The sequence below is a fragment of the Saccopteryx bilineata genome, chromosome 2 (assembly GCF_036850765.1).
Source record: "Saccopteryx bilineata isolate mSacBil1 chromosome 2, mSacBil1_pri_phased_curated, whole genome shotgun sequence".
NCBI classification, from domain to species: Eukaryota; Metazoa; Chordata; class Mammalia; order Chiroptera; family Emballonuridae; genus Saccopteryx; species Saccopteryx bilineata.
Genome location: NC_089491.1, coordinates 13,415,659 through 13,428,762, shown reverse-complemented (window position 1 = coordinate 13,428,762; position 13,104 = coordinate 13,415,659). Strand labels below are relative to the sequence as shown.

Here is a 13,104-nt window from a genome sequence, read left to right as displayed (position 1 = left end):
GCGTGACTACACACCATGGCCTGAACCAGTTAGGAATTTATGATTAGATTACCCTGTGAGGTTATTTTCCACAGAACCCCCTTTTGCCCACAATGTGAAAGTATTTTATATACTTTATATACTGTGAAAGTATTTTATATACTTATACACACACACACATTGATAAAAATGTACGCGTTATAAGCTAACATACAGCTGGATTTGGAGAGGTTGCTGAGACAATGGATAAACCCAGACTGTGTTTCTCATCTGGTTCCCAAGTTAAAATACACATTCTATGAAAATTAGGAAAATTCAAGTTTTGAGAACCTCAACTTTGGAAAAAGAGGATGTGCTTCAAGTAGTTTTAAAAGATATCTCAACAGTTTGAATAATAATGCCAATACTGAGTGGGTTTTTTGTTTGTTGTTGTTTGTTTGTTTGTTTTTAAAGAGAGAGGCAGGGAGAGACAGACAGACAGGAACATGGAGCTGTTCCTGTCTGTGCCCTGACTTGGGATCGAAATGGCAATCTCTGTGCTGCGCTGAGTGTTTTATGTACATAGTAAAGTATAGTGGACAAGAGCACAAACTCTGGAGCTAGAGTGTGTGAAATAAAATCTTGGCCAAATTATTGTGCCTCTTGTTTCTTTAGCCATAAAATGGATATAATACCTCAGAAGGTTATCATAAGGCTCAAATGAGTTAATATATACAGTATAGCACTTAGAATTGTTTCTGGCTCATAGTTATCACTATAAAAGCATAGCTATTGTCTCATTATTATTGTTACAATTATCTTTTTAAAGGCTTATTAATATCACCATGCTTAAGATGTGTTGGAAACCGTAGCTCAAAAAGGTTAAATGATCTACCCAAGGTCACACAGCTAGTAAGGGGGAGCACTGAGATTCCAGTTCAAGACTGTATCAAAGCCCAGGTGCTTCCTGCCATTTTTTTTTTTTCTGAGTATAAGTTAATTTTGTTGGATAATACTTGGGCTTCCAGAACATTTACTTTCCTTGACTTCATCTGTGCTGAACTGAGTATTAATATGCATGTCCTTAAGGTAAAAGTTCCAAGGGACTGCCTTTTTTGAACTTCCACTTTGAAATTTCCTGACTTCTGTGCAATTAAAATCTAGGCCTTCAGTATTTCAGAAATGTGGTTTATTTATAGAGTTGGCTTCCGGTTCACGTGTACTGGATCTGCTTTGGGGTGTTGCGTTTTCTGTCAAAGGTTGTTTATTTCTAACCCATTTTGATTTCCTGTTGCTTTCTGGGTTGGTACTTTGACCTGCAACAGGAACACCAGGAAACCAGTCTCAAACGGAGCAGCCAGATGGAGACCCTGTAGATTAAAAAAACAAAAACCACACATTATTATGCAGCCATATTTGGATATAAAAGTGGGTTAGGCATTGGCTATATTAGGCAAAAACCTAGATATAGAAACCTCACTTAGAGCCAAACTTTTGTGAACAGTTTTGCTAAAATAGGGCAGAGCTATTAGCTCCATGCCCTTGGACGGTGACAGTCTCTTTGAGCCTCAGTTTCTAGGTCTGTAAAATGGAGATTATTATACTTTGTGGCATTACTAAAAGGATTAAATGAAATAACATGGGTAAAGCAAGCAGCCGAGGCCTGACCTCAATTAATAGTAGCTATTGATAATTAAAAAGAGGAAAAACTGTTTGCTTATTTATTTAAATCCATGTCTGTTTCTATTGACTTCATACATTGATCACTGATATCTAGCATCCCTCGCTATTAAAACTTCCATTAGGAGAATCATTTGCTTTTACTGTGCTACTCATTCGCTCTTTCTCTTTTCCTTTTTAAATGACAGCTTTTATTAAACAGGTGCTATGTTCCCAGCACCGTGCTAGGTGTTTTCCATATACTCACCATCTCATTGTCAGATCGGAGTAGTTTTCACATTTTGCGGATGAGGAAAGTGATGCCCAGGAAAATGGAGTAAATTGCCCAAAATTGAGATTTACATCCAGATCTGACTGACTCTGGGCCACCTGTATATGGGTGATGACATGTAAGACTTCTTTAAGGTGTCTGACCCTGTCATGGAAGTCTTTGAAAGGAAAAGTGTCAAAGCTATCAACAGATACCCCGTTTGGGGACTCGGGCTGTCTGCTAGCCACTGGGCTAAGTGTTTTATCTGCATAAACTCATTTATTCTTTTCAACCTCAAGAAATAACTAGAGTTCTCTTCATTTGACAGCTGAGGAAATCGGGTTGCGAAGATGTTCAGGGGCATTTAGTCAGCGATGGAGCTGGCACGAGGTTCCAAGTCTTCCTGGCTGCAAAGCCCATGTGCTTATTCAGTCCATTGTACTGCATCACAATTTTAGGATGGGATTTTTTTTTGGGGGGGGGGTGTTTTAATGAGGTGTGAAACCGATTTTCAAAGATAGTAGCTTCCAGATATTTGAGGCTGATTGTTCTTCATTTTTAGCTGAGCCATGGCTGGATTCCTGGCAGTTAGCTAGGACTGTGTTCTACCCTAGAGGTAGCTAGCTGTAGGCTCTAGCATCTTTCCATAGCCCAAGACCTCAGAAGTGTAATGTGTAACTTGTGTTAACACAGAGGAGGGTGGCATTTTCCAGAGCTTTAGTTCTATAACATGGAAGACCTCAAACCTCAGCCATGCTTCAGACTCACATTAAAGTCAAGTGCATTCTAATTGGTAATCAGTGCATAAGGAACCAAAGAAAATTTTAATTAAATGCTCTCGTGTGAATTTTCCAGTCATTTTATGCCTGTTGAAATCGTTTGTGTGTGTTTTTTTTTTAATTTAAAGTCCTCTTCCAATGTTCTGCCCTCTTTTTTATAACAACTTTATCAAGGGTGTTTCCCCCCCCCCCTTTCTCCTGTAATGATTTAATTAGCATCATTAAAGATTTAGGCTGCTGTGCATTTGCTTAACTCTGTGTCCCTTGTGTACTAAGAGGCATTTGGTACAGTGGAAAAAGCATGGTGATTTGGAGTCTTACAGATTGGGCTAGTTAAATCTCTGTGAGCCTCCGTTTCGTCGTCCTGTAAAATGGGCTAATCATATTTTCTTGTAGACTATTGGGGGGAGGCTTAAAGATAAATGTATTTAAATTGCCTAGCACATAGCTAAGTTTATAGGAGTTGTTTGATAATTGGTACAAATTATTTTCTGAGGTTATAACAGAGTCTGTTTTACTTAGGTCTTTTCTATGTCATATTCTTTTTAGTAGATGCTCACACAGACTGTCTTCAGCCATGGCCTTGGGTTTAAGGTGCTTCCGCTTGGTCCACCCTGCCTGGCGCAACTCCCTGGCAGCCTTGACAGGGCCTGTTTCAGAAGTTACGCTGAAGACAATGAATGGAAGACAAAATATCCATGGGCAACGCATGGCCTATCCAGCTGTACCGACCCGTCATTTTGCTACCAAGAAAGCCAAAGGTAGAGACGTGTGACCTCCTCACCCCACCCTCATGTTTAGCCCGTGAATTATCATAGCTGGAAGGTTATCAGAGATGTACTGAATTTCTCCATTGGCCACATGAGGAAATGGTGTCTCCAATAGTACAACTGATTAGCTTCAAAGGTCACAGTGACAGAGAAGCTAGGGTCTGTTTTCTCATTACCATGTTGCCTCATACGTACCATGGCTCAGAAACGCCCGATTTCTTTCTTTTAAATTTAGAATTAGAGGTATAAGTGCCAAGCACACCAGAATGCTTGAGGCAGGGATCAACATATTTTCTCTTTATAGGAAGATCTGCATTGGAAGTAAAATTAAAACCAGAAGGTTGTTGGGTACGGGGTATTAGAACTGTGGATTTAGATGGATGATCTTAATGGTTTGTGTCATCCAAGAATGAGACTTTGATATACCCCAGATCTCAGCTTAAATGTCGCTTCCTCAGGGAAGCCTCCCCTGACCTCTTCGGCTGGGTCAGGTCCCTCGTTACACGCACTCGTGCGCACTGTTATTTTACCTTTGATGTACTTAGCACAGCAATCATTAATTAGTTAATTCATTGTAGGTTTCATTATTGCTTGTTATATGTCTTCCATGCTGGACCCAACGAGGGTAAAGTCTGTGCTTTTCTTGTGTAGCATCTAACAGGGCCTGCCATGTAGTATGTATCAAAAAATTTTGTTGAGTAAATGAGTGACAGAAAACTGTCAAGCAGAAACCTATTTGCAGTGGTGGGTCAGGGGGTCCACTCCCAAGGATGGTCTTAGAAATAACACTGCTGAATATTTTTCCATCGACTCTCCTTTTATAGTTTCATGGAACCCTTCTCTGTTAATAGGAAAATTAACAAGTTACTGAAAGATTATTAATGCATCGAAGACTTATATTCTGTTAATAGCGAAAGCTATTAGTTACAGTAATAACTTTTGATTTGAAGGTTGTGTTACATTTTTTAACAATTCACCTACATGTAGAAATATAATCCTTTTAATTATCCACTGAAGGAATTATAATTATCCAGTGGAAAAATTCTTATAATTATCTGGGGAAGCACAGATCTGACCGTTTTGCAAATGAGGAGACGTGAGGTCCATGTGTGTGACACGTGCTCATGGTCATACTTAGCTAGTGGCAGAGCTGGAAACCAAGGGTTCCTGATGCCATGGCGTTGTGGTCTGTTAGTGGCTACACATTAGCTACAGCATGTGAGAGCAGCTTTTCATATTTAACTGGCTGTTTAGTTTTTGTCTTCTCTGATTGCCTCTTTAAAAAGTTAGTTTGACTTTTCTTTTAGTTTTATTGGTTCCTTTTTATATTAGGAATGCTAATCCTAGTGTGTGTCACAAGTATCAACTTAGTTTTTTACTTTGTGGTGTCTTTTGTAACAGGTTTCTTACCTGTAAATTTTTAAGATAAATACTTGGTTGAAAAAAATGTAAAATTGAAAACATTTATTTCCATTTTTTTAAACTTCTGTTGCTGTTCTTGGAAACTATGCTGTTGTTCTAAACTCTAATCCTTATGGATAATTTGTCTTTTATTGTTTGCTATTTCTAAGATCTCTTTGTCCTTGGTTTTCTGCATTCACAAGAGCCTGGGTATGAATTTACTTCTATTAACCATTTTGGAATTTGTATTTCTGAATCTGAAGGTATACTGGTTCTGAAGATTCTAAGTCATTAGCCTGTTCGCTTAGAGCAATGAGGTTTTGAGCATGATGGTGACCCAGCAAATAAATGTTTAAAAAATCTCTTGCTGCTTCCTGGTTGGTTACTTTGGGCAAAACATCTAAATGGCTGTATCTCACTCTTCTTATCTGTACAATGGGGGCAATTATAACCTCTGTTCTTCCTACCTCAGAGCTGCTTTGAATATCTAATAGAAGATTACTTGAACTTGCATTGCAAATTATAATATGCTACAAATAGCACAGGATCTAGCTCACTGTCAGTGGTCAATAATCTTTGTTGTAAAGGAATTTCAGTAAATGTTTGTTGAATATTTAATAAATAATTGTAGGATATTATTTAAGTGTTTTTATTTTTTCTCCTCTCACCCTCCATAAAAAACACAAGAATATTAGTATTACTCACTGAAGTGACCTCTGTATATGCATATTACAGAGTGTATATGAGACATTGCCATGAGGGTTTCTACATAAAACAGAATTTTATTTAGCTCCCATGCTGTTGATTTTCTAAAATCTAATTCATTGTCACTACCGCTGGTGGTGGTTACCATTTCTGAACCACGATTGTTCTGTTTGTCCCGGCCACCACATTCTTTGCATTTCCTTGGCTTAGTATTCATTTTAAAATTAATTAATTTATCTCCTGTACCTCCAATTCAGTCTTATGGAGGCAGCCTAAAGAAAAGTTTATGCATTATTCGGAGTGAAATAAGTAAATCAGAAAAAAACAAGAACTACATGATTCCATACATTGGTGGAACATAAAAACGAGACTAAGAGACATGGACAAGAGTGTGGTGGTTACCAGGGGTGGGGGGAGGGAGGACATGGGAGGGAGGGAGGGAGAGAGTTAGGGGGAGGGGGAGGGGCACAGAGAACTAGATAGAGGGTGGCGGAGGACAATCTGACTTTGGGCGAGGGGTATGCAACATAATTTAATGACAAAATAACCTAGACATGTTTTCTTTGAATATATGTACCCTGACTTATTAATATCATCCCATTACCATTAATAAAAATTTATTTAAAAAAAAAAAGAAAAGTTTATGGGTTTAAAATTTGGGAGATCGGGGACCAAATCTTGGTTTTACTCTTTACGGACCTGTGGATTTAGGCAAGTCATTTTACCTTTCTTATCTTCTGTTTATTTTTCTGAAAAATAGGGAGTGCCTACCATGTGGATAGTGCTCTTTTAGGTATTTGAATTACTTAATTTGTATCCATGTAGCAGCCTAGCAATACAGATATTATCCCTGTTTACAGGTGAGGAGCCTGACACTCAGGAAAGTAGAGTAATGTGCCTGAGGTCACAAGGCTGGTCTGGGTCATAGCCTGGACTTTCACCTGGGCATCTCTTTATAACGTCTGTGCCTTCACTAGTACCTGAGAAAGTGTTTAGCATGATGCTGGTTCTCTAGTAGACACTCAGTAAATGTAGGCTTTTTTATAGGGCAGTGATAATTAATATTCTATAATTTTCCAGCCCTTGGCATTTTGCCTTGCACATTGTAGACACTTCACTGATTGTTTTTGTCTCTGTTTATTGTCTTCTATTCTGTTATTCATTGAATGTTGACTTCTAGCCAAAGGGAAAGGACAGTCCCAAGCCAGAGTGAATCTTAACACTTCCTTGGTTGAGGATATAATCAACTTGGAAGAGGTGGAAGAAGAAATGAAGTCTGTGGTGGAAGCACTCAAGGACAATTTTAACAAGACTGTCAATATAAGGACCTCACCAGGTTAGTGACTCAACCAATATTTTAGAGTCGGTATCGTGGAAAGGTCATGGCTGTGGCAGAGCTGCGTTTTAGTCCCAACTGTAACACTTACTAACTGGCGACCATGGGCAGTTACTATACTTCCCTGGTCCTCAGTTTCCTCGTCTAATTCCTACATTATAGCTTGGTGGTGGGTGTTAAAATGAGTGAGGTAACGTGTGTAATGGTTCTAGCCCAGTGCCTGGCATGTAGTTAACATTTTGTTATTCATTCAGCAAATATTTGTCTACTGTGAGCTAGGCATTGTGCTGATATGCAACGGTGAACAAAAACAGACATGGTCTTTGCCGTCCTGAAATTATACTCTAAAGTTGGGAGTTTTATTATAACTATAATAAACACTATATATGCTTCTAGGTATTTAGTCTCATAGTAACTGCCATCTTTGGTTTGATTTTTCTAGTTTGTCCTATTTGGCCATTCTTCTCCCTCACTGGGACCCAGCCGGCTGCAAACCTGCCTACCTGGGGCCTTTCTGTGCCCCTGAGCTTGACCAGGAAGATTATGTTTGGGTTAATAACTTCCTGAAAGTGGCTTTTCTAAGTGGGAAATGTCAGAACTGTCTAGGAGAACTGTTTGCAGATGTGATGGAAGAAGTGAGTTGTCAGCTAATGGTGCAGGCAGGCAGGAAAAATCCAATTGCTGTTAAATTGGCCTTTTGGAAATTGTCATCATCCTAGAGTCAAGCCTCGGACCCCTCCGAAGGATCTGTGGGAGCTTGGGCTGCCCCACTCGCATGTTGGTTGGCTAGTTCATAAGGAGACTAGAAAATATTTCGTGGACTTGTTCTTAAGAAAACCAAGTGAAAAATATACAGCTCCATTTCTAAAACACGAGCAGAAACATACTGAGCTCAGAGACAAGATCCAGTGTGAAACCAGGCCATTCTGTCATTTGTCACCCATGGACCAGGGTATTTCTGCTTTTGCTGACAGTAGAGCATGCCATTCAATCTCTCCCAACTGTTTATTTTAAACTTGCTTATTATTTTAGGTATGAAACTGATAAAGTACTTTGTCTCCCCTGTGCTTTCTGGCCTGTTAACATTCTGCAGCCGAAACCAGAGAGTAGTTTGAGAGTAGCTCAGGGAGAAACGTGATACTTAAAATTATCCAGCAAGTTCCACTCTTGTTGAACTTAAAAAGATGATGGGCCTGGAAAGAGGTTGGGAGTGTAATTTGTTAAAAGTTAACCTCTGAGAAAATGAGGGGCAGGAATGAGGCTGGGTGAGATCCTCGCTGGGGACAGATTGAGGGAAAAGGATTTGATGCATTATGTCGATGTGGGTTTAGGAGATGGGAACGCCACACTGCATCTGGGGAAACCCATGCTGGGAGATCTGCGGCAGAGGATCTTAGGCAAACCAGGAAGGCTGAATTAGGATCCACTTTCAAAAGGCCTCCTGTTCGCATTTCCTCTGCTTCTTTCTCTTTAGGGCTATGTTTGTGTAATGTTCTGTGTCGATCCAGGGGCCATGAAGAGGCTGGGTGAAAGAGGCTGAACGTAGCCAGATTCCTCCATATCGTCTTTCACTACTATCTGAACCAGCAGGCACTTTTCTTCTTACACCTCCATCTATCTACCAACAGTTCCTATCCCTAAGGTGGTTGATTGTTTTTAAGAGTTGTCAAAGATGGTGTTTTTCAACTGCCAGTCTGGCCGGACTGCAGAAATGTCATGCTGGTCCAGGGAAGAGTTAACCACCTGATGCTGTATGAAGACTAGAGACCCAAGGATCTTAGTCAAATTTGCTTATGCTCAGGGTGATTTCTGTCTTAGTGATACCCAAAACAATTCTCCTATTTTCACCAATCCCCACAAGGTTGAAGACCACTGGTAAGATACAGGTTTATTTATTTGTCCATTCATGTCTTCTCTCATTCATCCATCCACATGTACATTCATTTATTCCTCAAAGCATTACTGACCACTTAGTTTTGCTGATTAGTAGCTTTCATAGAGAAAAGACATTCTCCCCACCTTCCCAGAGCCTAGAGCAGAATGCGAAGGGACAGACGTGAACCCAGACGTAGAATATCAGAGTAAAGCTGAGTGGTGAAGACCTTAGCTTTGGAGTTGGTCAGACCTAGGTTTGAATTCAAGCTTCATTATTAGGAGCTCTTCTCTCTTTAGCATGTTACTCTCTGTGCTCCTGTTTCCTCATCTGTAAAATGATGGAACTATCTCAGGGTTACTGTGGTAATGAAAGCAAATAAATTATAGACGCATTTAGTACAATGTCTTGCTCATAGGAAATACTTAGCACATATCGGTTACCATTATGGAAGTTTGCGTGGAAGGTTTGGGAGCTCATAGCGGGTCTGTCATCCAGCTTAGAAGGTCAGATAAGATTTCTGAGATTAGAAACTATTATAACTGAGTGTTAAAGAATGAGCAGGAGTTATCTAAACAGATAGGGACATTCTCAGTAGAAGGAAAAATATATGCTAAAGGTCTTGAGGCAAGAAGTAATAGACTGAATTAGAGAAATTATAAATAGGTTAGTTTGGTTAAAACGTAGGAGAAAATCAAGAAGTAATAATAACAGTTATTTACTGGGCGCTTATATATGCCAGGATAGTTATAAGTGCTTACCTTTAGCTCTTGCATTTCATCCCCATAACAGCCCTATGAAATAAGTACAACTTTTATGCCTCATTGAGAGATCAGGAAACAAACACTCAAAAGGTTGAAGGGATCTGCCCAGGGTCACACTATCAAGAGGTGGCAGAGTTGGTATTTGAACCAAGGACTTGTTGTCTTCAGAGTCAAGGAAACTTTTACTGTTTTACCTTCTGGGCTTTACCTGAGTTTAAGACTTAGCTCTTGAGTGTTTTTTGTTAGCTGGATGATCTTGACTGATTTAAACTCTCAAGTCTCATTTTTCTCCTGTGTAACGTGGAGATAGTAATACAATGATAGAGTAGTTACAAGAACTAAAAGGGTACAAGAACTAAGAGGTACTGGTTGTAATACTTTTTTTTTTTTGATGCTTACATACTTAGTTGTTTATATTTAGTCGTAATCCTTACTTTAATCCTGTAAGGTAGGTATTTTTTGAGTGAGTTGGCAACCAAGGTGCAGAGATCAGGAACTTGCCTGAGGTTTCATAGTTAGTAAATGGCTAAGTTGCTGGCAGAGTGACCTACTCTTCCAGTTTTAGCTCTAGATGTCCAGTGTCACAGGAACCCCTCAGGCCTAGGCCAACTATGGCCACCCTGGTTGTTGGTAAGGAATTCCAACCTAGTTCTTTTGACATGTCAAAGCTCTTTTACACGATGCTGTTGTTCCTATTAAAGGCCCTTGGATGGCCTTGCCATATTGATAAGGGACTTTTTTTTTTTTTTTTTGTATTTTTTTTGTATTTTTCTGAAGCTGGAAACGGGGAGAGACAGTCAGACAGACTCCCGCATGTGCCCGACTGGGATGCACCCGGCACGCCCACCAGGGGGCGACGCTCTGCCCACCAGGGGGCGATGCTCTGCCCCTCCGGGGCGTCGCTCTATTGCAACCAGAGCCACTCTAGCGCCTGGGGCAGAGGCCAAGGAGCCATCCCCAGCGCCCGGGCCATCCTTGCTACAATGGAGCCTCTGCTGCGGGAGGGGAAGAGAGAGACAGAGAGTAAGGGGGGGGGGTGGTGGAGAAGCAGATGGGCGCCTCTCCTGTGTGCCCTGGCCGGGAATCGAACCCGGGACTTCTGCACGCCAGGCCTACGCTCTACTACTGAGCCAACTGGCCAGGGTCATAAGGGACTCTTAATATTAATTAAAGCTAAATTAGATAAGGACTTAGGTATGGAGCTACTAAGGTCCTTCTGAATGCTAAGATCCTGTAGTTTTTGTTTTAGGGTCCCTTGATCACATTACCGTGGTAACTGCTGATGAGAAGCTTCCTTTGAACCAGATTGGCCAGATCTCCATGAAGTCACCACAGCTGATTTTGGTGAATATGGCCAGCTTCCCAGAGGTAAGGTGGCTTCTCTAGAAGGGCCCTTATTCATGGCTGCTTTTGGAATGGAGGTGGCTGGGTCACGTCAGGAACAAGTAACCCCTCCAGGTTGGGATGCAACAGTAGAGAAGACATAGTAAAGGGAACTTGACAGGTAAGGGAAAATTCTCTCCCATTTCTAAATTTCTTTCCCATTAAATGCAAACCAGGCCAGTACTGGTACTTTGAATACTGAAATAGGCCTCATCTAAGAGGCATAGTGTGGCAATGCAGTGATTGGAGCTTGGCCAGCAAGGGACTGTGGGAAACTGGAGAGCCTGGGCCCTGTCTGAAGGGAGCCACCTCTGTCCAGTTCCTGCTGATCACTGCCAGGCAAACATGTAGGCCTGGTAACAGGATTACCAGGTATTGAGATTTTCATTTCCAGAAGCAGCCAGATTTTTATGTGAGATCCTTGTTACATAGTGATCACTAACTCACTTTATTTTTTAAGATTGTGAGAAAAAGAAATACACACACATCAGTGTGTCCTCTGCATTAGTATTTGAGCGGATCCTCCAGAAAGTCACGTTCTTTTCAGTCTGGACTGAGCTCTGCAGACTATCACACAGAGCTCAGTGCTTCCAAGGGTGAAAGGTAGGGTACATTAGATCATCGCAACCTTGGGGTCTAGTGGAGGAAGATAGTGGGCTTTTCCTTATTGGTCTCGTGGGAATTGGCCTGGATTGGGAGTCCTAGACTAGAGGACCCAGAATGCGGTCCCCTCTCTACTGCTAGCTGGCTGTTTGACGTTGCTTCACTCTCTGGGCCTCCGTTTCCTCATCTGTTAATGCGAGATGAAGGAATTTGAAGGCCCTTGCTGTTCCAATTGTCTCTTTTAGTGTATCTGTTCCAAAGACACAGACCAAAGTGAACCTGCTGGTTCAGAGGTATAAGTGAGGAAAAACCCTTGCTATGATCACTTTCAAATCAGAAGGCTCTTGTCGCTAACGTACCAGCCACACTCCCCCATCCCATTCTCCATACTGCAGCCAGAGTGAAGTTTTAAAAATATATGTCGGATTATGTCATTCCCATACTTTACATTTATCAGTGGTGTCAAATAGTCTTTAGGAAAAGATGACTGGGGCTTAGAAGGCTTTGTGTGATGTGTCCCTGCCTGTGTCTCCCAATGTCGCCAGTCCTGTGCCACTGCCATCCTTGCACACCACGTAGCCACTCTGGTCTTTCAGTTCCTCAAACGCACCACACCCTCTGCATCCCCAGGGCTTCGCATGTGCTCTTTCCTTTGCTTGGAACACTCTTGCCCAGCTAATTGCCATATAGATGGCAAACCTGGAACGTAGGAATCATATCTAACTTGTTCATTGTGTTGAGCAACGCCTGGCACATGGAAGCAGTCAGTGAATTTTTCTCAAATGGAGGAATACTTGTTGTTAGGTTGATGGAAGGGAGGCTCCGGTTCCTGGTGTTACTGAGGAGCTGAGAAATGGACGGATAGGAAACTGTCACCTCTTCTCCCTTCCTGGCCCCCTCTGAACTGCTGAGGTCTCTCTGCCTGCTTCATCTAATCCCACAGGCCCCGCAGGCCAATTTAGGGAATAGCCTCCTAATTACACAGCTTGAAGACCTCATCAGGCAGATTGCTGTTCAGAGCCAGCCACTTCTGTTATTAAATAGCAAATGGCATTCACAGAAGAAGCACCCGATTGGCCACCGGCGCATCTTATGAGGCAGGAGGAGGTATTAACAGCCTAATTTTTTCTTAGGAAGTTGGAGTATATCTTCATTTTTCAACCAGAGCATCTTTGCCATTTCTCCAAGTTGAAATTCTGTAGGTTTTGAAGGGGGGGGGGGGGAGGGGGAGGAAAGCAACCTTTACAAGCATCTCAGTAAAGAGGCTCTTTACAAGGACAGAATGAGGAAGTGTGAGTTACATTGTCTTTTGAATTCCTTTATCTCATCTGGTGTATACATTAAACAAATAGTCTTAACTAAACATTTCCTTCCTCCACTTTAGAAGCTCTTCATAGAGTGCCCAGGTTCATTGCTTCAAAATGCTGAGCTAATCCTCTCTGTGTTTATGTAACTTCTCTCCGTTTCACTTACGGCTGGCTTTCTTTCTGAACCTGTGCATTTCTGTGTCATGCTGTGGTGACATGATGCAGATTTACATGCATAATCTTTTCAAATGCATTGAAGACAGAAAACTGTGTTGCATTTGTTTAACATGTGTCC

The 13,104-nt window shown here is 41.3% G+C and overlaps 1 protein-coding gene across 5 annotated transcripts in view; it reads left to right on the top strand.

The window, feature by feature from the left end:
* Window positions 1–13,104, top strand: part of MRRF (mitochondrial ribosome recycling factor) — a 51,544-nt gene that overhangs the window by 2,223 nt on the left and 36,217 nt on the right. For 3 of the 5 annotated variants that reach the window (XM_066256306.1, XM_066256305.1, XM_066256307.1), the window contains exons 2-4: window positions 3,220–3,428; window positions 6,724–6,879; window positions 10,766–10,884. In XM_066256306.1, the coding sequence (XP_066112403.1) occupies window positions 3,245–3,428; window positions 6,724–6,879; window positions 10,766–10,884 (459 nt within the window). In that variant the 5' untranslated portion in view covers window positions 3,220–3,244. Of the gene's footprint in view, window positions 1–3,216; window positions 3,429–6,723; window positions 6,880–10,765; window positions 10,885–13,104 lie in introns of all 5 variants that reach the window. The other 2 variants (XM_066256302.1, XM_066256304.1) reach the window with 1 other exon arrangement.